This window comes from Schistocerca serialis, chromosome 1, assembly GCF_023864345.2.
Source record: "Schistocerca serialis cubense isolate TAMUIC-IGC-003099 chromosome 1, iqSchSeri2.2, whole genome shotgun sequence".
Classification (NCBI taxonomy): domain Eukaryota; kingdom Metazoa; phylum Arthropoda; class Insecta; order Orthoptera; family Acrididae; genus Schistocerca; species Schistocerca serialis.
This window is the reverse complement of record NC_064638.1, coordinates 832,955,737-832,979,876: the sequence shown is the minus strand read 5'-3', so window position 1 is coordinate 832,979,876 and position 24,140 is coordinate 832,955,737. Positions and strand designations below refer to the sequence as shown.

At 42.1% G+C, this 24,140-nt stretch overlaps 1 protein-coding gene across 2 annotated transcripts in view; it reads right to left on the bottom strand.

Moving 5' to 3' along the window:
* LOC126484832 (aminopeptidase Ey-like) overlaps positions 1-24,140 on the bottom strand; it is a 243,462-nt gene that overhangs the window by 173,500 nt on the left and 45,822 nt on the right. For both annotated transcript variants that reach the window (XM_050108430.1, XM_050108438.1), the window contains exons 4-6: positions 5,579-5,773; positions 3,291-3,446; positions 3,083-3,207 (exon numbers count right to left, since the gene is read on the bottom strand). In XM_050108430.1, coding sequence (XP_049964387.1) covers positions 3,083-3,207; positions 3,291-3,446; positions 5,579-5,773 — 476 coding nt within the window. The remainder of the gene's footprint in view (positions 1-3,082; positions 3,208-3,290; positions 3,447-5,578; positions 5,774-24,140) is intronic.

Sequence of the window (24,140 nt, the reverse complement as noted above, 5' to 3'; positions counted from 1 at the left end):
GATGATTGTCATGCTCCCAAAAAATTATCGAATGTTATCTTTTGGTTAATACCGGTCCCGTGAGATCACCGAAGTTAAGCGCTGTCGGGCGTGGCCGGCACTTGGATGGGTGACCATCCAGGCCGCCAGGCGCTGATTGCCATTTTTCGGGGTGCAGTCAGCCTCGTGATGCCAATTCAGGAGCTACTCGACCGAATAGTAGCGGCTCCGGTCACAGAAACCCATCATAACGACTGGGAGAGTGGTGTGCTGACTACACGCCCCTCCTATCCGCATCCTCAACTGAGGATGACACGGCGGTCAGATGGTCCCGTTGGGCCACTTGTGGCCTGAAGACAGAGTGCTTTTTATCTTTTGGTTGTCCAGGTGTTAAGGTATGGGGAGGCATAGTTTTACATGGGCATACTGACGACAAATCTTTGAACATGGTATACTCGTTAGTCAACGTTATATTGACACTGTATTCTCTCCCCATGTGCTTGTTTTCATGGATGCATTTGGCTCTAACTTCATATTTATGGATAACAATGTGTGACCACATCAAACTGTGCAGATGGATGAGCTCTTAGAACGAAACGATATTCAGAAAATGTACTGGCCTGCCCATTCTGCTAACCTAAATTCCATCGAGCATGTGTGGGAAGTGTTGGGGAGAAGTATTGCAGCACATCCCCTAACAAACATCCAGCATTTGTCAAATGCGCTAGTCGGGAAACGGAACACTCTAGTGCAAGAACTCCTCACTAATCCTGTTCCCAGCATGGGAGCACTTCGCAGAGTTTGCACTGCCATCCATGGTGGTCACACACCCTGTTAAGAACTACGTATCACCTTCTGTAATGTCCAGGGGACTGTCACGAATGGGGTGACTTCTGTATAATTATTGACTTTGAATAAAAGTTTCATAGCTATTGGTCTTATTGCGTAATTTTTTCAGTTACTTTCTCTACTATACTGTTGCAGTTCTTTCTATGTTCAGTCCAAGTTTCATCGAGCTATGTTACTTGGCAGTGGCACATGATGAGAAAGTGACTTTCATCCTTAAGTTTTGGGCACCAGTGTGTGTTTCTGTGTGTCTGAATAGACACAGGGCATGTTAATAGGTATCTGCACTTTAATTCTAATTAAAACACAGTGGAATTGAAGACATTAGCTGCCAGAGGGCACTGATTTATATCAATGGGGCAAGTTGAAAACTAATGACAGACCGGAATTGGAGATCAAATATCCTGTTTACTAGGCAGGTGTGCTGGTCACTACGCCATCTGGACACAGTGGCCACCACAACTACACGGACTCCCCTAGCAAGCCTTCTGTCACACCCAAATTCTCAACTTATATGTCAAACTACTGGTGTAGAACACCTGCTGATTAGCCTCATTACTCGCAGATCTCACCAATGCCCATAAGAGCTTGAGCTTAGTGTGCATCTGCACTGAAAGGATCATTGCCCATCACCAGCTTAACTATACATGTGGTGTCTGTTCTTTTGGACATCGGAGAGGTGCCACGAGTAATAAGGCTAATGAGCAGAGGCACTACATCAGTAGCGTGTGGTATAAGTTGAGAATTTGAGTCTGACGGGAAGCATGCTAGGATAATCCATGTGTGTCCGAATGGTGTAGTGGTCAGCACATCTGCCTAATAAGCAGTAGACCCAGGTTCGAATCCCACTCTGGCATAAATTTTCAGCTTGCCTCATTCATATAAATCCATACTTACTGCAGTTGATGTATATAATACTTTTGTGTCCTGATTCATAGTGTCTGTTTGTGGCAGGTTTCAGTGTTGTCATATCAGTTCGTCTTGCAAAGTAAACATGGCTATGCCAATGAAAAACAGTGTTCTGTAATCTGTGTTTTTGTGGTCAGAAATTCGTAGAAGACTCTTAGCGCAATATATGGGCGATGCTTCCCATAGTGAAGTGTTTACAAGTGGACTGTACAATTCAAAAGCAACCGAACAAGCTTGAAGCTTGATGAAAGAGCAGGACATCCAGCGACATCCACTATTACTGACAACATTGAGCAAGTGTGTATAATGATTTTGAATAACTGATGAGTGAGTGTCCAGGTAGTGGCAAACCAAATGCACATTATTCATTGTTCTGCATATGACATTACAGCGTCAACTTTCGTTAAATCTATGAAAGATGAGTCCCAAAACAATTCAATGTAGAGCACAACCGTAATAATGTGAGAATCTGTCAGCAGCTACAGGACTATCATAGAAATAATTGTGAAACATTTTTAAAACGAATCATCACTAATGATGAATCATAGGTTTAGAGAGCATACTCCAAAGTATGGACTCCAAGCAGCCCAGATCTCCTGACAAAAAGAAGCTGAAGCCTGAAGCCTCTGCAGGAAAAGTGGTGTTCGCAGTTTATTGGGATCCACAAGGACCAATTCAGGGGAAATACCTGAAAACGAGCGAATTAATAAACATTACCAAGATATACTACGGAACGAGCTGTAGCCTGAACTTCAAAAGAAACGCAGAGATTTATTATCAGAGAGCATTCCAAGCAACGCACGTCCGTATCATATCACCATCCATATCATTCAAACTCCTCGGAGCACGTATTTCGAGGCGTTGACGCAGTCAACATACACTCCTAATTTCACCTCATTGATTTTGTTTGTCTGATATGCTTAAAAATACTTTTAGAGACCATAGAGTCAATCGAAAATCTGTTTTTGTCAGACTATTGGAAAGCTTTTGCAACGATGGATGTTGAAGAAAGCGGTCATTGTAAATTTTGTGCTGTTGCTGTAAAAAAAATAAGAAAAATGTGCTGATATTTCTGAGTTAACATCGTATTAGCAGATAAATGTCTCTTTTTTTAAGTAACAGACTTTTTTGATTTGTACACTCGTTTAAAGCTTTTTAAGTGTCAATAGACATTCCAAGAGCCTTGTCACGTATCTTTAATCATGGTTATCTTTACTCATGATACTTCTGCGTGGCCTGTAAGGTACTTGAATTGTTGAACAAAATTCCACTTTTATGTCTGTGGAAATTAGAAATATAATATAGTATACCGGCAATAGTGCTCAAATGTAATACTGTTATTACTTACCAAGGTCATCTCTTGGCTCGAGTGGAACAATAACGTCTCGATCGTAAATAAAGAAGTTCACTGAGAATGGAGACATTGGTGGCGACCTTTCAAAGTGATCCCAGACCCAGCCAGAACGATCCGCCCTACAAAACATAGATTTTTGTAGCTAGTGGTCGACTGGCTTTAATAATCAATTCAACATTTATAAGAATAAAGCAATACTTACTGTTTCTCAGTTTTACGAAGTGGCATGTTAGACAGGGATCTCATCTCTTCTGGACGACCAATACTAATCGTGAAAGGAGCTTTGTATGGAAATTCATCAAAGCAAGGAAATACTTCTCGAGCCTTATTTTGTCGCATATCGGTAGCTACAAACCATCTGAAAATAATAGTAATAATACTGATATCGCATTTTTGGTTAACAAAGTGATCCAATGTAATCATCAAATGATCAAGTGTAACAGATACAGATATTTTGGAGACTAACGTGTCAAGTAACTTTTCTATGTTGTGACCTCACACTAGGACATACGAGGTGTGATCAAAAACATGGTGAATAAGTTTATTAGAAGCAAAGTAATAAGCTTACATGGAAATTGATATAATCGTCTTCAAAGTACTGTCCTTCGCTAGCAATGCTCTTATTCCAACGTTGAATCCATGACTGGAAGTGTTTCTGGAAGGCTTCTTTTGGAAGGGCGTTCAACTGCTCTGTCATAGTCTTCTGAATATCAGAAACCGTGTCAAAGCGTTTTCCTTTAAGCACAGTTTTAATCTTTGGGAAGAGCCAGAAGTCGCCCGGTGTTAAAACGGGTGAGTTAGGTGGATGTTGACAGACAGGAACACTTTTTCCAGCCAAAAACTTGCGAATCAAAAGCGAGGTGTAACACAGCGCATTATCATGATGAAGAGGAAGCCATTGACCCATTTTCTGGTCTCTTTCTTCGTACATCGTTACGCAGATGTTACAGTACACCCTTGTAAACTTCGGTGTGTACCACTGTTTCTCTTGGAACGAACTCTGATCGCATTATGGCCTCAAAATCGAAAAAAAAAAAAATGAGCATGAATTTGAGATTCGATTTTGACTGAGATGACTTTTTAGGGTGAGGAGATCACTCGTTTTCCATTAGGAACTCTGCGTTTTCATAGTCTGGCCACACCCGTAGACCAAAGTTTCATGTCCAGTTACAGTTTTCGACATGAAGTACGGATCTGAATGAAGATTATCCTTCATCTCCGTGCCAACTGACACATGATACCCCTTCCATTCGTCATTCAAAAGCCTGGGAACAAATTTTGCACTCACTAGTGCCATTTGCGAATTATCTCTTACAGTGCTTTGCATGGACCTTTATGAGATGTTAAGTTCTCCAGTAAGTTCTCCAATAGTTATTCGCCTGTTTAAAAGAACAATTTGTTTTCATTTGTATACGTTTTCTTCTATTTTTGAGGTTAATGGACGTATTGAACGTTGCTCGCCTTATAACGACTCATTTCTGCTTGTAAATCGCACATGTCACTTGTAAAGAGCCTCCAGAGCTACAGAACTATCGCCATAAAACAATTTCAATATTTCATAAGTTTATTTGGCACTTTTTTACTACTGTTCACACATTGTTCGAAATCCATGATGCGCGACAGATACGGTAAACACAACCTCACTCTAACGTCTTTGAATGCCGACTGACAAGTCAAGTGTTCCAACATGACGCCGTCTATCTCATCGGACAAATTACATGAAATAGTAGCAGCGTCAGCAGTTGCTGCCAAAAAATTCATTCAATATATGTTCTGATCACGTCTCTTATGACATAACAGCGATGCATGCTTGAAGTGTTTCATGGTACATAGAACACTTGAACAGTGTATGTCTACGCTTTGATAAAATAGATTTATATTTTGACACAGTTATGAAAGAAATGTTGTATTTTATGGTTCAGGTACAGGCCGATGACAAAAGGTGAATCTATACACTCTGCCACTTGGGTCGGTTACAATGCAGGATGGCTCTCAGTACTACGTCCTTGTGACGGTGCACTGTTGTCGCCTGTATCTGACTAGTGCGTGTTAACTTCGCCTGTAGGTAAAGATGGCAATGAAACGACAGAGAAGGGCAGACGTAGAGCAAAATTTGAAAAACCATGGGATTTAAGACTGCATGCATAAATTCTGTGCTCTGCGCCTTGCTGCTTGCTAGAACCTCTCTGCAGATGCCCTTAGTCCAATTACTGTTTCATTCTCAAATAAACACGCTTCTTGCCTGGTGCTGAGTATTTTATGGTACGAAGCAGTAAAACGACCTATAAGTTCAAAACTGAAACATGAATCTGCACCTTCAGAGTTTAGTAGCTATTCTGTCAAATTCTCCAGCACTGCCTCGAATATTAGAGTTGGAAACTCCTCTTGATTTAAATGTGTTGTGACACCAAATGATAGTTACATAGACTTTTGATTACAAGATATTAATCGAAGATTTTGTGTGATATTAGTTAGATATTACAGACATACCTGTCATCTGACTGATCATCATTGTAGGTGCCAACGAATATTCCTGATTCAGAAGTTTCGTTTCCGAGAGTTCCCTTAAATTCCATTCTCAGCTGATAGAAAACGCCCTTCTGCAGTTGGTCTGATACAGTTATCTCACACCAGTCCTCAGGAGACACTCTTCGTACTCTCTGGACGGACACACTCTTTATTTCCCTGTGGATTCACGTTATGTCAGTAAACATCATAACTACTTAATATGGCGAATATTTTAATAAATATGTTATAACTTAGATTTTATTTATACGTAAACACCAATTGTATGTATTCAACATAAAATACGTTTTTCATATATTTTTGCATAACATTTGTATAAGTAATTTTGAATGCCATATTGTGGAGGGTACTATGCACTTTTGCATTGTGAACGGTACTGTACGCTTCTGTTTTTCTTATGTTATATATTTTCTGACGAAATCCTTGCAACTTATATTGTTTCTGGATGAACAATTTAGTACTACTACTACTACTACTACTACTAGTAATACTACTATTAGTACCACAAGTATTACCAGTGGATACAGTATAACAGACGAAAATGCAGAATAGGGAATTTCATATGGCAGCACGTAGGCTATATTAACATCCAATTCAATGCTTGAGGCCATCATAAAACATGTGTTACTTTACTCCGTTTTGTGATTTCTGTTTGCTTACCCATGTCTCTGTAATGTGTTACAGTTACTCTGATTGTCGTTATTCGCGAATTACACAAGACGTGGTACCTTATATTTCACTCATAGGTGAGCAATATACTAACTACACTATGCAGACAAATGTACTCTGTGAATCTTCTCTGTATGACACAAGCCACGAGATAAAAATTTTAGCACAAGCCAAATAGCATAAAAACAAATAAGCCACCCATTACTACTGTCACCCAATACGTGTGTGATAACCGTGCACCCATAAAATTGGTTCATATTTGTGGAGCATGGACACGCTAAGAGTATATGTAAGTTCCTGAGAACATTTTGGCACATCTACATCTACGTGATTACACTGCTATTCACAAAAAAGCGCATGGCAGAGGGTTCAATGAACCACCTTCAAACTGCCTCTCTACCGTTCCACTCTCGAACGGCATGCGGGAAAAACGAGCACTTAAATTTTTCCGTGCGAGCCATGGTTTATTTTATCGTGATGATTATTTCTCCCTATGTAGGTGGGTGCCAACAGAATGTTTTCGCAATCGGAGGAGAAAACTGGTGATTGAAATTTCATGAGAAGATCCCGTCGCAACGAAAAACAACCTTTGTTTTAATGATAGTCACTCCAATTCACGTATCATGTCTGTGACACTATCTCCCCTATTTCGCGATAATACAAAACGAGCTGCCCTTTTTTGTACTTTTTCGATGTCACCCGCCGGTTCCACCTGATGCGGATCCCACACTGCACAACAGTACTCCAAAATAGGGCGGACAAGCGTGGTGTAAGCAGTCTCTTTCGTAGACCTATTGCACCTTTTAAGTGTTCTGCCAATGAATCGCAGTCTTTGGTTTGCTGTACCCACAATATTATCTATGTGATCGTTCCAATTTAGGTTATTTGTAATCGTAAACCCTAAGTATTTAATTGAATTTACAGCCTTCAGATTTGTGTGGCTTATCGCGTAATCGAAATTTAACTGATTCCTTTTAGTACTCATGTGAATAACGTCACACTTTTCCTTATTCAGGGTCAATTGCCACTTTTCGCACCATACAGATATCTTATCTAAATCAAGATGAATAATCTCAATCTTTGCATCGTTCGTGAGAGTTGTGGTTCCACCTGCATTTGTATTTGAGGTCAATTATATGTTCCATAGGATCGCGGGCCTAGAAAAAAGCTGGTTATGGAATTCGAAGGCTATGGGGCCTATAAAAAGTAGAGAGTCGCCAGTAGCACCAGTATGCAACAAAATACAGAACCTATTTTTTCGATCCATCTAAGAGAAGCTGTTGCAGTCGATATGGAGTTACATACTTCTACCATTACTAATTCCTGTCGACACCCTTAGTATCTTGCAGTGATTTATATAAAAGCCATTTACGAATGCATACTTTTTCGCCACATTAAAACGCACCAGTTTATCACCACAAATCTAGAGGCTGTTGCAGTGGACTGATTATCTGACAATAAATTTCTTTGCAATCCAGATCATATCCATCATCTTCTTATCAGACTAATAAGAAATATATGAAGAACTTTAATAAAACTTTTGTGGCTTCATATTGATTCCATGTTAATCTGGAGAGAACATATTAGCCATATTTGTGAAATAATACCTCATGGAAATTGGTAGACGTGTTACTAAATACATGAAATTTATTTGCATATGAGAATATGGGCAGCCTTCAGCTGTATAATGGAACGACAATAATGAAAATTAGTGCTAGACTGGCACTCGAACCCGTATTTCCCGCTTATCGGGAGCGGTCGCCATACCATTAGACTCTCCGGGCATGACTCACGGCCAGACCCAAATTTCCATCCAAAGTTACTTTGGACATGCATGCATTTCACTGCTGATGGTTGTGCATATTTGCAACTGTGAATACATTTCAAGTATTTCACAAGGGCTGTAGTCGCTACAGTGCCTGTTTCTTCGGGCATGCATGCATGTCTGCAGCAACTTTGCATCGTATTTCTGAACAACACAGGCACTGCAATATCGTATTGATCTGCCAATACTGGGCATAATGAATGTGCGAGTGCAAGTTGCAGGCACATGGATTACGACATAAAGAAATTTGGGTAAGGCCTTGAGCTGTGCTCGGAGAGCCTAATGGCAAGGCAACCGCTTGCGATAAGCGGGAAATCCGGGTTCAACTCCCGGTCCGGCACAGATTTTCACTGCGTCATCCCATTATATCGCTGACTGTTGTCAATATTCGCAAATCCGAATACATTTCATGTATTTCATAAAGACAATAGTCGTCACAGTGCCTACTCTTTCGGAAATGCATGCATGTCAACAGGAACTTTGCATCGTACTTCTGAACAATGCAGACACTGTAATATCGTATTACTAAATATCTAAGGATGACAGAGTTTTCACAGTTCCGGTTTCATATTTGTTGCAGACCGATGGTATGAAGACACATTCACGTACCAGTGATATTACGCAAATACAACAAACCTGAGGGCCACTGCTAGGTTCTGTTAAGAAAACTTAAGCGATTCACAACTGCAAGTCTATGCATACAGTATATCGCACATCCCTGTACGCTAAAGTGAATAAAAATTACATTGACTGACAAGAAAAGTGAAGCACCCAGAAAAGGAAGAGAAAATAATTGAAACTTCACGAGTTGGGAGGGTATGTGATGTTATTTCAGTGATTAAAGTGTCGAGCCAAATTTACAAAGAACTTGGTAGCATGAGCCAACTTGTCAGTATGACATTGCACCGCCTCTGGCAAGGATGCATGCACTAATTCGGTTGGGAAGGGACCCATAAGGCCGTTGTATCTTCTCCAGAGACACACCTGCCCACAACTGTGATTCATCGCTCGACACATTGCAACGCCATTCATCAGTACTCCATGCTTCCCAGTCATGGCACCTCTCTGAATGCAACAATCTGTGTTGCGGTGTTAACGGCAGACTACGAATGGGACGCTAATTCCCTACTCTGGCTGCTGCTGGTGTAGGCTGGCAGGTAAGCAGGGACTATGATGTGCTCCGCGTACAATACAGCGATCCTCACTTGTAATGGCTGGAAGTGCTCGACTGGAACCTTGCTGGCGAGTATATTTGCCCTCATGTTTCCATGCAGTCCAACACTGAGCCACTGTCACATCCGAATACTTAACAATTCTGGATGTTACATGATTCAGCCAGCCAGAAAACTGGAGACCCGTAATATGGCCCCTTAATAACTTTATAAGCGTGCTGAAAACGCTGTATCGCATGAGTACGCAGAATCTCCGTGTCCTTCACAGTGATCACTGAACATCTAACGCTGTCCTCGCCCCTTATATACCCTACGAGGTCTGATAACAACACTGAAGGTGGATACCACCAAAGCACTCTGATGGCTGTTCTAGCTGTCACAGAGAATTGTAACTCTACTCATTTACATACTCACCGATGGTGCGTGCGTGTACTAAGTTACATGGACATCTGACCAGGTCTTTCGGGTCAGGCAGTGTATTTTAATAAAGATTGCAGCGCGGGAACTTCCTTATTTGAAACGCGCGCCATACAGCGGCCATTACTCATCGATGTGTGTGACTGAGATCATTTGAAACGTTGTTGTAAAGGTTAGTTTAGTAGCGGTCACGGAGTGGACGAGAGATGAGCGCGCGTTCACAGTGTCGACTTACTTTTGCAATAGCTGTTCGATCATCGCAACCCAGTGTGCATTCAGGAGAGAGTTTAATATCGCACCTGTAGGTCATGTTCTGGATCGAAAGTGAATGTTATGTGGATGGACACGTTTATGGACCGAGAGTGAGAAAAAAGAAGAAACCAGGACCTTCAAGAACACAAAGACGCCAGGAAACATCGAGAAAGGAAGGCTAGCGATTTTGAAACTCCTCTTGCAATTTCTGATCTCACAGTGAAACTAATTCTTTATTAAGACTTGAAATTTTCATCCACACAAACTGGCAGTGGTGCACACACTTAATCCACGGGATTTTGTTTCACGAGGAAATGCATGTGAATCTTTAATCGAAAATCTGCCTCATGACGCCTTTGTGTTCTTCAGCGACGATGCACATTTCCATTTTTCTGTTCGCACGAATAAACAAAACACGCGATATTAGAGTAGCACAAATCTCCGAGTACCTCATGAGCTGCCCGTACATACAAAACGTGTGACTGTTTGGTGTGCATTATCCAAAATTGGCATTATTACCCCATGATTTTTCGAAGGGAACGATAGGCCAGTTACAGTCACTTCTGAGCTTTATTTCCGGATGACTTTGCTGGTTGAAGAAATGGATATGAGGGATGTCTAGTTCCAACAAGACAGCGGCAGGGCTCATACTGCGCGAATATCAACGAATCTCTTTCGTGAACACTTCCCTGAGCGTCTCATTTCTTTGAGGGGCGATCCTCAGTGGCCAACAAGCTCACCAGATTTAGCCCACTGTGACTTTTTGTTATGGGGCTGTCTCAAATCAGTTGTGTAGACAAATCGTCCACATACCCTGGGTGAGCTGCGGAACAATATTCATGCTGCTATTGCCATCACAGACAGAGACATGCTGGACAACGTGGACCGGAGCCTTCGATTTCGACTCTACAAATGGTCCAATACCCAGAGTGAGTTGCAGAACAATATTCATGCTGCTATTGACATCATAGACAGAGACATGCTGGACAACGTGGACCGGAGCCTTCAATTTCGTCTCTACAAATCGTCCACATACCCTGAGTGAGTTGCAGAGCAATATTCATGCTGCTATTGCCATCATAGACAGAGACATGCTGGACAACGTGGACCGAAGCCTTCGATTTCGACTCTACAAATCGTCCACATACCCTGAGTGAGTTGCAGAACTATGTTCATGCAGCTATTGCCATCATGGACAGAGAAATGTTGAACAAAGTGGACCGAAGCTCTCGATTTCAACTCTCCAAATGCACTGGGCACATGGAAGGCCACGTGCAGAATGTCATTTTCACAATCTTATGAAATAAAACTTCAAATATACCTGTGTTTAAAGAAAAGAGAACTAAACTGATATCGCCAACACTTTATGTTTTACGACTTTTTAAAATAAGGAAATTCTCACGCTGCATCTTGTATAAAAAAAAATTCACGAAATGAAACATTGTTCATCTCCCTTAAAAGTGCACAGTATTCGCCTGGGAGTGCTCTCCATGATAGTGTAAAAAACAGGTACCCCCTTCCCTCCAGCCACCTACGGAGAGCACACAGGCTTTTTCAAATGGCAAGCTCCTCTGCCGAACGCCTCGCGGCACGAGCAGTCCGCTGTCCACACTAGCTAGGCCTTTTGACCTTTGCTGTTTTTCTGCTGCCCCACAGTCACCCCTCTGCGTCCGCTGGCCTCACCAGGCCCTCTGCCATCCTTCGCGGTATGCAGCATGTCTTAAGGCGACGCTCTTAACCAACACAAAAGGGAAATTTAGCAGCACGAACCCCCCCCCCCCCTGGAGTACGCTCCAGACGGATTCTTCAAAGCCTGCTGCTTCCAAAACAGGAAGCCTTCCACCTAAAGTGACCGCAGCGTCACACCACAGTGTCTTCCAATGCGCTATGGCGAGCACACTGCTGGGCAGAGTTATTGATGCTGACAAAAGTTACACATAGAATAGAGTATGACACCGGCATCCCTCAGAACAAAACCGTGATAAATGAGGGCTATCTTGACTGTGGGTTGTTTGTCTAAAGGGACAGCCGCGACTTCTTAGGGAACTCTGGCACCACGCCATTGTGAGCACTGAACTATAACGTTTGTATTCAACATCAACGCGACTCCCATAAAAAAGCAACTATTAAAAAAGAAAAATACAGCTGCGACGACAATAAATGTCCTCTTACCACAAAAATAGGCACAGTCTATTTTCTTTTAGTTTCATGAGCAAAATCGGTATAGTTTTTATGTCCAACTGCAGGATACAATTTGCATCTCACTATTTTGCGACATCCATTGAAGTGAATTGCCGCCGATCGCAGATGATAACATGTCTATTACAAACATTTCAGACACATGAAATAACATTAGAGAATACAATCTTTCACTCCATTAGCTCACATGTCGGAAAGAAACACAACAAGAAGCTATAATTCAAGAGAATGTAGCTGTTTCCTACACTCTGGCAGGTCTCGTTTTACCAGTGCGATGCTATATCAGACAGGCGCTTATGAAGGAAATAGTGAGAGTCTGTCTCGTAATAGAACCTCATATAAGATTCTACCACATGTCTCTTCCATTACACCGAAAGCAATTACCATCTGCATGCTTACATTTGACATTTTTGATGCATAACTCACCTCTACCGACATGACTGTAAAGTTTCTGTAATACAGTAGTAGGTTGTAGCCTTCTGGTTTTGTAAGCAATTTGATTATCACAACCTGTTTCACGCAATATGCTCACATGTCGAAAAAAAAACCACTATCATTTTTAGTTTGCACAACGAGCTGCAATTCAAGTGGTGTATACTTTACAATTAGACATTATGAAGTATGAAATAACGCCTATTTTTTAAACACACAATTGTGACGATAATCACAATAATAATAATAATAATAAAACAGTCATGAGCCCACAAGAGTAGAGACAGGCGATTCCTAGTAGATTTATGAGCAAAAGCGGTGTAGTTTTGAGAGAACTATCTGCATCCAACATTTAACCAGTTATAGGTAGTAATAGGACCTCATATAAGGCTTTACAGCGTCTCTCTCTCTCCTGATATACCGGAAAACAATTACCGTCTGCGTGTTGTCATTGAGCATCGCTCCATTGTAGTTGGAGGCCAGTGCTCGAAGTCCTTTGCGCTAATCTGCACAAAATTTCGTCGCTGTACAGGAGGAAGATCATATCCAGCAAACCATTAATCTTACGAGAGGACTTCTGTATTGTTCCTTCAGTTGTAACACTTCCAATCAGTATACACAGCTATATACTTTGTTTTTTTCTACCATGACTTAGAAGTCCGTGTCAGCTACTGCTAAACCGACATTAACACGTATCGATCCTTTGGCTCTCACAGAAAGCTGAACAACGCACGGCGTAAGCTATGCAGCTCCAACAACACACTGGTGGTAGAAATAAATCACAGAGGTGATGTTTCTCATTGACAAAAAAAGTGGATTACTTCGCAACATATGGAAACTGGAAGAATTTGCGGTATTGTAGAGCGGTTACAACAGTTATCCGAAAGTGATGACATATACAGTCAATCTTACCTTCCACAGCGAAGGGGTAGAAGTTGTCTGGTGTTACACCAAGACTCCCTCGAACTAGTGTTGCAATACACAAGTGTCTGACACTACATGACGTGGACACCCTATTTCCAGCCAAGTGATGTAACTACCATGCCAGAGAAAGTAGCTCTCAACAGGAACAGTGTAACTGGCATTCAGATCAGACGAATTCGATGGTTAAGCAGTGTTCATCAAATGATAGTCAACTACATGGTTATGATCAATGTGTATGTGTGGGTCGGATATCTAAAATGTATTGAAAAGCGCTAAGGCGTTGTTTACTAATTTTGACGGGAATGAGCATGCTCATTTACTATAACGGCCTGGCTCAATTCATTACATCAACATGACACTGCACTCCTAGTGAAATGGGAGGAGCGAAGCTATTCAGCCTAAGGATGGTTTCATCTCCTGAGCTGGATAGGCGCCAAATGAAATCAAACTGAATGACAGATGAGTCTTACAAAACGTAATCCGATGAGTGCTATTCTCTCGGTTACTTTTGAGAGGGTAAATATGCGGTTAAATTCTCTCTCTGATTACAACACCAATCAGATGGCCAAGAGACTCTTATTACATTCCAAGTACGGAGTATTACAGAGGGGAGGATATTGCTGTTGTCACGGCTATCAGCTAGTGGCATCAAAGTTATAATATAAATTGAGGATATATAGTGAGGTACAAGGTTGGGCACAGTTGAAATAGATTGAAAGAAGCTGTGCGATAGACTGACATAAATATCAAAGGCAGCTGACAGTTTAAGTACAACACATTCTATCTCAGTATTTGTGTCTTCAGCAGCAACAGTGCTAGTGTATCATTTATTCATTGTGCATTCTGCGATGAAATTAACAGCTATAGAGGCATTACAACGCGTATTTCTAAAACACCAAACACACATGCGCCGCGGTGGTATACTTTGGTCTAATGGACTCACATAGATCTCTTAATCTATTTTTATTTTTTATTCTGTCATAAAGATACACAATGACATCGTCACTATTATCTTCTTCAGGCAACCTGTACCATCCTGGTGGTGGTTGGGTTCTGTGGTGGTGGTGGTGACGGTGATGTTGGGTTGTCCGATATTTCTTCTGAAGAAAAGAAAAAAAAAGAAATTAGTTCTATGCATCATATAAACACAGCCTCAGTTATTCACTGAAATCCGGCACGAATTTTCTGTGTATTAACACATCCTGCCATACATACCTAGTCGTTCCGAGTCAGATATCGCTTTTATAATGAACCTCGCATGTAGTGATTTGTTTTCGTAACTGCAAAGAACAGTAAGCAATACCATATGTAAAACTAGGGTACACAGAATTTTATTTCCCCTTGTTGAAGTGTTGTTTCCAGTTGTACAGTATTGCTACTAACCACAAGTGAACTAACATAATCCATAGATTTCTTTAGGAATCAAGTAAAGCCGACATAAATGGAAACAAAGATGAAGCGTAATTTAATTGATGTTAGCTGTTTGTAAGCTGTAGGCAAAAGAATGATCGAATCGGTTTAACTACATATGCACGTTTGATAGATAGCATCGAGACTTCGTAAGCCATTAGAAGGCTAACAAAATATTAATGCATGAAGCATACAATTGCCACCCTCACACCTTAGCAAACGATCCGGCAGGGAACCGAGAAAATTCTGTTCGTACGTAAAATCGGTAAGCGAGTCTAAGGCTTCCATTCAGTCGCTTTTTGACCAATCCGATGTGGCAGTTGAAGACAGTGAAATGAAAGCCGAAGTTTTAAATTTCACTTTCAAGACATCGTGATAATGATGATGATGTTTGGTTTGCGGGTCGCTCAACTGCACGGTCATCAGCGCCTGTACAAAGTCCCAGTTTTTACACAGTCCTTTTTTTTCTTTTTGCACAGTCCAATCTAACCACAGTCACGAATGATGATGATGAAATAATGAGGACAACACATACATCCAGTCCCCAGGTACAGAAAATCCCGAACCCTGCCAGGAATCGAACCCCGAACACTGTGATCCAGAGGCAGCAACGCTAGTCACTCGACCACGAGCTGCAGACGTTCAAGATAGGGTTCACGCAGGAGTACAGTACAAACATACCGTCATTCAACCTTCGGGCAGACTCCCGTATGAACGACTTATAAATAAGTACATCTGACATAGAGAAGCAACTTAACGATTTGAAAACAAACAAATCACCACGACCGGATGGAATCTCAGTTCGATTTTACAAAGAGTACCGTTAAGCATTGGTCCCTTACCCAGCTTACATTCTATATACAGAAATGATTTGAATCTCTCGCCCAACACAAAGACCCAAACGACTGGAATAAAAGCGCGGATGACTCCAGTATATAAGAAAAGTGAAAGAACGGACCTGCAAAATTACAGACCGATATCCCTAACTTTGGTTTGCTTCAGAATCCTTGAACGCATTCTCAGTTCGAATATAATAAACTTTCTTGAGGCTAAGCTGCTTATTTTCACGAATCAGCGCGGTTTTCGAAAGCATCACTCGTGCGAAACTCAGCTTGCCCTTTTCTCACATGATAAATCGAGAACTATAGACGAAGGGCAACAGGTAGATTCCATATTTTTAGATCTCCGGAAAGCATTCAACACGGTGTCCCATTGCATGCTGTTAACGAAGATACGAGCATATGGAGATATGTGAATGGCTCGAAGATTTCTCAAATACCAGTATGCTGTCCTCGACAGCGAGTGTTCACCAGACACAAGGGTATCGTCAGGAGTGCCCCAGGAAAGTGTGATAGGACCACTGTTGTTCTCTCTATATAAAATGATTTGGCGAAAAGGGTGGGTACCAGTCTGCAGTTGTTTGCTTATAATGCCGTGGTGTACGGTGATGTGTCGATGTTGAGTGACTGTAGGAAGATACAAGACGACTGAGATAAAGTTTCCAGTTGATGTTATGATTGGGAGACAGCCCTAAAAGTGGAAAAATGTAAGTTAATGCGGATGAGTAGGAAGAACAAACGAGTAATGTTCGGATACAGTATTACTAGTGTCCTGCTTGACACAGTCAAATCGTTTAAATATCCTGGCGTAACCAAACGATATGAGGAGGAACGAACAGGTGAAAACTGTGGTAGGAAAGGTAAATGGTCGACTTCGGTTTATTGGGTGAATTTTAGGAAAGAGCGGTTCACCTGTAAAGGAGATCGCATATAGGACGCTGGTGCGACCTATTCTTGAGTACTGCTCGAGTGTTTAGGATCCGCACCATGGGATTGATGGAGGACACCGAAACAATTCAGATGAGGGCTGCTAGATTTGTTACCTGTAGGCTCGCACAAAATGCAAGTGTTACGGTGATGATTCTGGATCTCAACTGGGAGTCACTGGGGGGGGGGGGGGGGCCTTCTTTTCGGGAAATACTATTAAGAGAATTTAGAGAACCGGCATTTGAAGCTGACTGCCGAACGATTCTTTTGACACCAACATACAGCGCGCGTAAGGATCACAAAGACAAGATACGAGAAATTAGGGCTCATAATGGATGCGTACAGACAGTCATTCTTCCATTGCTCTATTTGTGAGTGGAACAGGAGGGGAAATGACAAGTAGTTGCACAATGTGCCCTCTACCACGCACCTTCGGTGGCTTGCTGAGTATCTTTGTAGATTTAGATGAATCCGAAAATTGAACTACAGATTTTTTAATATTAATTATACACGGAGTCTACTGAACTCAAAGAATTCGAAACATACATTGCCATAGACGTGTACAAAGAAAAATAACTCCGATAATACCTTCTCTATAATGCATTAAAATCGCCAATACGTGAAAATAGGAAATTCCTCTGTCTCACACTTACCTAATATTGGCACCAACACCGATCAGGTGCTGTGACTGAAATGACACACGAAAGTAACAACAGTGAAATCGTAAGCTAGGGATGGTCATGTTTACGTGATTCATGTGCACTACCACAAACATACCGGGCAGTTACAGTGCGTCATCTGTTAGGTCGATGAAGTTTCAGCGCTGTAGAAACGAAATATCGCATTATGTCTCGAAGAAGAAGAGTAATGGGTTGGACTGAAAAACGATGGCCTAAAGATGCACAATTTCTGTGTAGACGACGTAATAGGAATAGTATGGATGTTGATAACAACAATAATTCCGTTGATGTAATGGAAGGTAAATTTAAATGATCAGTTTGCGTAACTCCAAATAATTTGAAGGTTGTGACTATGGTTTGATGAATTTACAGCGCGGATTCCGTAATGCATATAATTTCGCATTTGAGGTTACTTCACGTGATAAACGGCGACCTTATTGCACTGTCATAAAGGAAAGTTGAGTTGATGTGATCAGGTCCATTGAATCATTTGATTGAATTTCAACCACGAGCGATACTCTAGCCCCTATTAATATGTGAATCTCAGTGTTTCATCCTCGAAATTTCTTTGGTCCTCTCATCATATTCTGATACAAATCGAGTCCATAGGGAGTTGACAGCAGCTAGGTAGCATTTCGGGTTGTGTATGCCGATAAGGTCAACTGAACTGCGAATAGTAAGGAAAATGGTTTTTTCTCGTTTTTCAGTATTACTGACTCGGTCAGGCTACGATGAAGATCGTTTAATGCATTAACCTACATTCATCTGCGTCAGGGCCCTCGAGAACTCTCGGATGTAATGAACTGTGGTCATTCCCTTATCATAGAGCATTCCCTAAGCAGCTTCCTAAGTTGTTAAGAGTACAGGGACTGGGATCACTTCAGAGATAGAGCAGAGTGCTGATTGCGATAGTTGGAAGTATGAAGTGCATCATAGGTTATCATTCGCTCTGGTGTTCGAAACAGGCGATTTTACACAGTGTGTAGCCAATTACATGGGAGGTGATCAGTGTGTGTGTGTGTGTGTGTGTGTGTGTGTGTGTGTGTGTGTGTGTGTGTGTGCTTTGATAGGGAGCTAACATGCACCGTGAAGTGCTAAAGTGATGTCTACTAACTTCGACTGGAACGATCACACACACATTTACTGTATCGATCTGACTGCTCCTTCAAGTTCTGTCTGTGATTCAAACCCAACCACTTATGAACACTTTAATGCACTTACCATCAACTTTCAACAACATGGAAAGTACGCGAGATCAAATTCTTTGGTATTGAACATTAACTCCTGTTCATCCTCAATATCTTCAGCCGTTTCATTCCATAGCTCCTCATCTGTGAATGACATTGAAAAGGTTGTGTATGGTTAAATTTATTGAAACACTTGAATGGTTGCAAATGTGCATAAGTATTTTCAACAACATGGAAAGTATGCGAGATCAAATTCTTTGGTATTGAACACTATATTGGTAACATTAAGAGTGCAATGGAGATTTCATGTTAAATGCAGAGGCGGGAGTGGATAGGCGGAAAGAGTACATTGAAGGTCGCTGTGAGAGCGGGGACTTGTCTGGTGTCACGATGGAGGAAACAGGAGTCGATATAGAAGAGGCAGGGGATCCAGTATTAGAATCAGAAATTAAGAGAGCTTTATGGGACTACCATTCCATCATAGTTACGAAAATCATTGGGGGAGTAACAGCAATTCGAACACTCACGTTGATGGGGAGAGACGGGTAATGTACAACATGTACAAGGGCCAAGAGGGAATAATAAAAGTGGACCATCAAAAATGCTCATAAATAAAGGATAATTGCAGAATGTGGTGCCACCCAACGTGGCACTACACAAAACTGGCGCTAATAGCATAAGCCCATAGAGAACACACACGATACAGATCTGTAAGTCCACGGTATTTCTGAAAAGTTGAGAAAACCGTCCGGAAACACATGTGCTATAAATCGCCACTGTTTCCTGCACATACGAGGGCTATCCACAAAGTATATTACGTTTTGGAATTAAAAATAAATAAAGTATTGGAAATTTTTTTTATTATATACAGATGAAAGCCACAATTAAATACTACTTTTCTACATAGTTGCCATTTAAATTAAGGCACTTATCGTAGCGATGGACGAGCTTGGAAATTCCTTCGTCGTAAAATTCGGCGGCCTGCGCCTTCAACCACGTGGTTACCTCTTCTTGAAGCTGTGCGTCGTCATCAAAACGCTGCATAGCCAACCACTTCTTCATTGCTGGGAATAAGTGGAAGTCGCTCGGTGCCAGTTCGGGACTGTACGGTGGATGAGGAAACAACTTCCACTTAAAAGATTCGAGAACTTCACGAGTGGCATTTGCCGTGTCGGCCCGGGCGTTGTCGTGAATCAGCAAGATCTTTGAGCCCAACTTTCCCCTGCGCATGTTTTGTATTGCTCTTCTGAGTTTGTGCAGAGTTTGGCAATACCTTTGAGAGTTTATTGTAGTGCCGCTTTCCAGGAAATCCGCAAAAATCACACCTTTTCTGTCCCAAAAGACAGCCATTACGTGGTTGAAGGCGCAGGCGACCGAATTTTACGACGAAGGAATTTCCAAGCTCGTCCATCGCTACGATAAGTGCCTTAATTTAAATGGCAACTATGTAGAAAAGTAGTATTTAAGTGTGGTTTTCATCTGTATATAATAAAAAAAATTCCAATACTTTATTTATTTTTAATTCCAAAACGTAATGGAGAATAGAAGCTTTCGAAATGTGGTGCTACAGAAGAATGCTGAAGATTAGATGGGTAGATCACATAACTAATGAGGAAGTATTGAATAGGATTGGGGAGAAGAGAAGTTTGTGGCACAACTTGACCAGAAGAAGGGATCGGTTGGTAGGACATGTTCTGAGGCATCAAGGGATCACCAATTTAGTATTGGAGGGCAGCGTGGAGGGTAAAAATCGTAGAGGGAGACCAAGAGATGAATACACATAGCAGATTCAGAAGGATGTAGGTTGCAGTAGGTACTGGGAGATGAAAAAGCTTGCACAGGATAGAGTAGCATGGAGAGCTGCATCAAACCAGTCTCAGGACTGAAGACCAAAACAACAACAACAACAATGTACTTTGTGGATAGCCCTCGTATAACCCGGCATCAATACGTCGGGGTATCACCATGCACACGTACACAGGTCGCACAACGGGTTGGCATACTCTGGATCAGATGGTCGAGCAGCTGTTGGGGTATAGCCTCCCACTCTTGAACCACTGCCTGTTGGAGCTCCTGAAGTGTCCTAGGGGTTTGAAGACGTGCAGCGATACGTTGACCGAGAGCATCCCACACATGCTCGATGGGGTTTAGGTCTGGAGAAGAGGCAGGCCACTCCATTCGCCTGATATCTTCTGCTTCAGGGTACTCCTCCACGATACCAGCTCGGTGGCGCCGTGCGTTATCATCCATCAGGAGGAAGGTGGGACCCACTGCACTCCTGAAAAGTCGGACATACTGGTGCAAAATGACGTCCCGATACACCTGACCTGTTACAGTTCCTCTGTCAAAGACATGCAGGGGTGTACATACACCAGTCATAATCCCACCCCACACCATTAAACCACGACATCCATACAGGTCCCTTTCAAGGACATTAAGGGGTTGGTATCTGGTTTCTGGTTCACGCCATATGAAAATCCGGCGAGACTCACTGTTCAGACTATACCTGGACTCGTCCGTCAACATAACCTGGGACCCCTGTTCCAATGACCATGTACTGTGTTCTTCACACCAGGCTTTACGGGCTCTCCTATGACCAGGTGTCAGTGGAATGCACCTTGCAGGTCTCCGGGTTCAGTCATCTGTAGACTGTGTGTCTGGAGACAACTGTTCCAGTGGCTGCGGTAAGGTCCCGAGCAAGGTTACCTGCAGTACTCTGTGGCCGTGTGCAGGCACTGATGGTGAGATATCGATCTTCTTGTGGTGTTGTACACTGTGGACGTCCCGTACTGTAGCTCCTGGACACGTTTCATGTCTGCTGGAATCGTTGCCATAATCTTGAGATCACACTTTGTGGCACACTGAGGGCCCGTGCTATAACCTGCTGTGTTTGACCAGCCTCCAGTCGCCTTAGTATTCTACCCCTCAGAAAGTCATCAATATGTGTTCTTTGAGCCATTTTCAACATAGAGTCACCATTAGCACATCTGAAAACGTCTGCACATTTACTCGCTGCACCGTACTCTGACATGCACCAACACACCTCTGCGTTTATCGACTGCTGCCAGCGCCACCGTGCGACGACCGCAGGTCAGATGCACCACATGGTCATACCCCGAGGTGATTTAAACCTGCAAACCGCCCACCAGAGCGTTGTTTCATCATGTATCAGCACTATCCTTAATTTATGAGCATGAGTGTAGATTAAAAAGCGTGTAAGACATGAATGTAGTCTTTCGCCCCTACTGTTCAATATGTACGTCGAGGAAGCAGCGATGGGGCTAAAAGAATGGTTCAGAGGTGGAATTAAAATTTAAGGCAAAGGTATATCAATGATACGATTTGCTGAATACAGTGCTGTCCAGAGTGAAAGTGAGAAAGAATTACATGATATGCTGAATGGAATGAACAGTCCAACTAGTACAGAATATGGATTGCCAGTAAATCCAAGAATGACTAAAGTAATGAGAAGTAGCGGAAATGAGGAGAGCGAGAAGCTTAACACCAGGATCGATGGTCACGAAGCAGATTAAGTTAAAGAATTCTACTACGTAGACTTAGAAATAAGCAATGATGGACAGCACAAGGAGGACATCAAAAGCAAACTAGCACAGAAAAAAAACAAGGAAAAAAAATCGCTCTCATCATCGAGTAGGTCTCCTTTCCAGTTCTTCTTCTTCCTCCTCTGTTGGCTGTAAGAGCTCCCCTGCGGATAGCAACAGGAAGTTACACCACTGCACGTTATTTATTTGTAATTATATATCAGTTGGCTGAAGATGTCGAAACTAGGTAACTTACCTCCAACAAACTCCACAGTTTCTGCTGTAGATATTGTTTCTTCTTCCTCTTCTTCATCTACAACCATCCACACAAACATATGGATGGGTGTCACCTCCTGATCGAACTGGGCTGGAACAAAATGAAAGAATCACAATCACACTCTTTCGGGCTACATACGTACGGGCAGAAATAAATACATGGAACTGATACTAATTAGGAAGAAAGAGGTACTTACAGAAAATTCTGGGACTTATGGTAACTTCAGTGTCACTTCAGACGACAGACTGACTCATGGTGACTGTTGATGATAGCACATCCCTATTCGATGAGATACCCTGGAGTTAACCTACTAGCGGTGGGTGGGGATGTCTGGTCTGGCTGAATAGGTCTGAATGGTTAACTTATGTCGTGTAGCTGTACGATAGACCTTTCTCACCAAACCAGAACTGATAATACTAATAGACAACGCATGTGTTGAATTCGATGAAGTGAGAAGCGTACGATCGTGATGCCTACACGCTGAACGAGAATATGGGGTAAGGGGTTGCTGGAACCCCTCCTACTTAACTCAGCGTTAGATCTACCTCTAATTGACGAGTGCTCCACGAGCAATTAATTCGATCGCTCAGAATCTGTATAATTTATGGAATCATTGAGAATAGTGTTGATCATTAGCAGAAATTGCATAATTCGCCAGCGATGTAGTCTACTTACTTATAGATCTCTATATGTAGTATGGTCAATGCACTGTTTCCTTTAGTGCTGAAAAAGTGTAGATAAATGGAGGTGTTTAGAGTCACTTACTAAAATGTGTATGTAAGCGGAGGTGTTTGAGTCTCTTACAAAAAATAAGTATATAAAAGGAGAGTTTGAGTCGCTTACAGCCTGCATATGCATATTGTGAGCGAGGGGGGGGGGGGGATGCATCCCGTTCTTGATGTTACCCACACAGATATGTCCTTAGCATCTAGCAAAGTGTAGACCGAAGAAGAAGCGTTACTTTTACATGTGGTGCCTCCAAATATGAAACAACGATCTCGCAGCTGCACAAGTCTGCCGACAATGAGTACAATGATTCTCTTGAGGAAAACACTGTTTGTCAGGTGTCAGACCTTGGCCAAGAGACCCGCCCTTGATCCCCCACATCTGACAGCTGCCCACAGGACGATGTGGATAGCATGGAGCAGGCATCTGCACTTGTAACTGACAAAGACGTACAAGAAGCGTGGTCGCTACTCCTCGCCATGACAGCAGCAATATCCCCTCCCCCCTGTAATACTCTGAACTTGGGATGTAATAAGAGTCTCTTGGCCAACTGATCGATGTTGTAATCAAAGAGAGAATTTAACCGCATATTTACCGTCTCAAAAGTAACCGAAAGTATAGAACTCATCGGATTCATTTTGTAAGACTCATCTGTCATTGAGTTTGATTTTGTTTGGCTCCTATCCAGCTCAGGAGATGAAACCATCCATAGGCTGGATAACTTCGCTCCTCACATTTCACTATGAGTGCAGTGTCATATTGATGTAATGAATTGAGTCAGGCCGTTATAGTAAATGAGCATGCTTATTCCCATCAAAGTAAACAATACTTTAGCGCTTTTCAATACATTTTAGATACCCACCGACCCACACATACATATTTATCATTCACCGTGTAGTCGACTATCGTTTCATGAACACGCATTAACCATCGAATTCGTCTGATCTGAATGACAGTTATACTGTTCTGGTTGGGAGCTACTTTCTATGGGATGGTAATTACATCACTTGGCTTAGAATACGGTGTCCATATCATGTAGTGTCAGGCT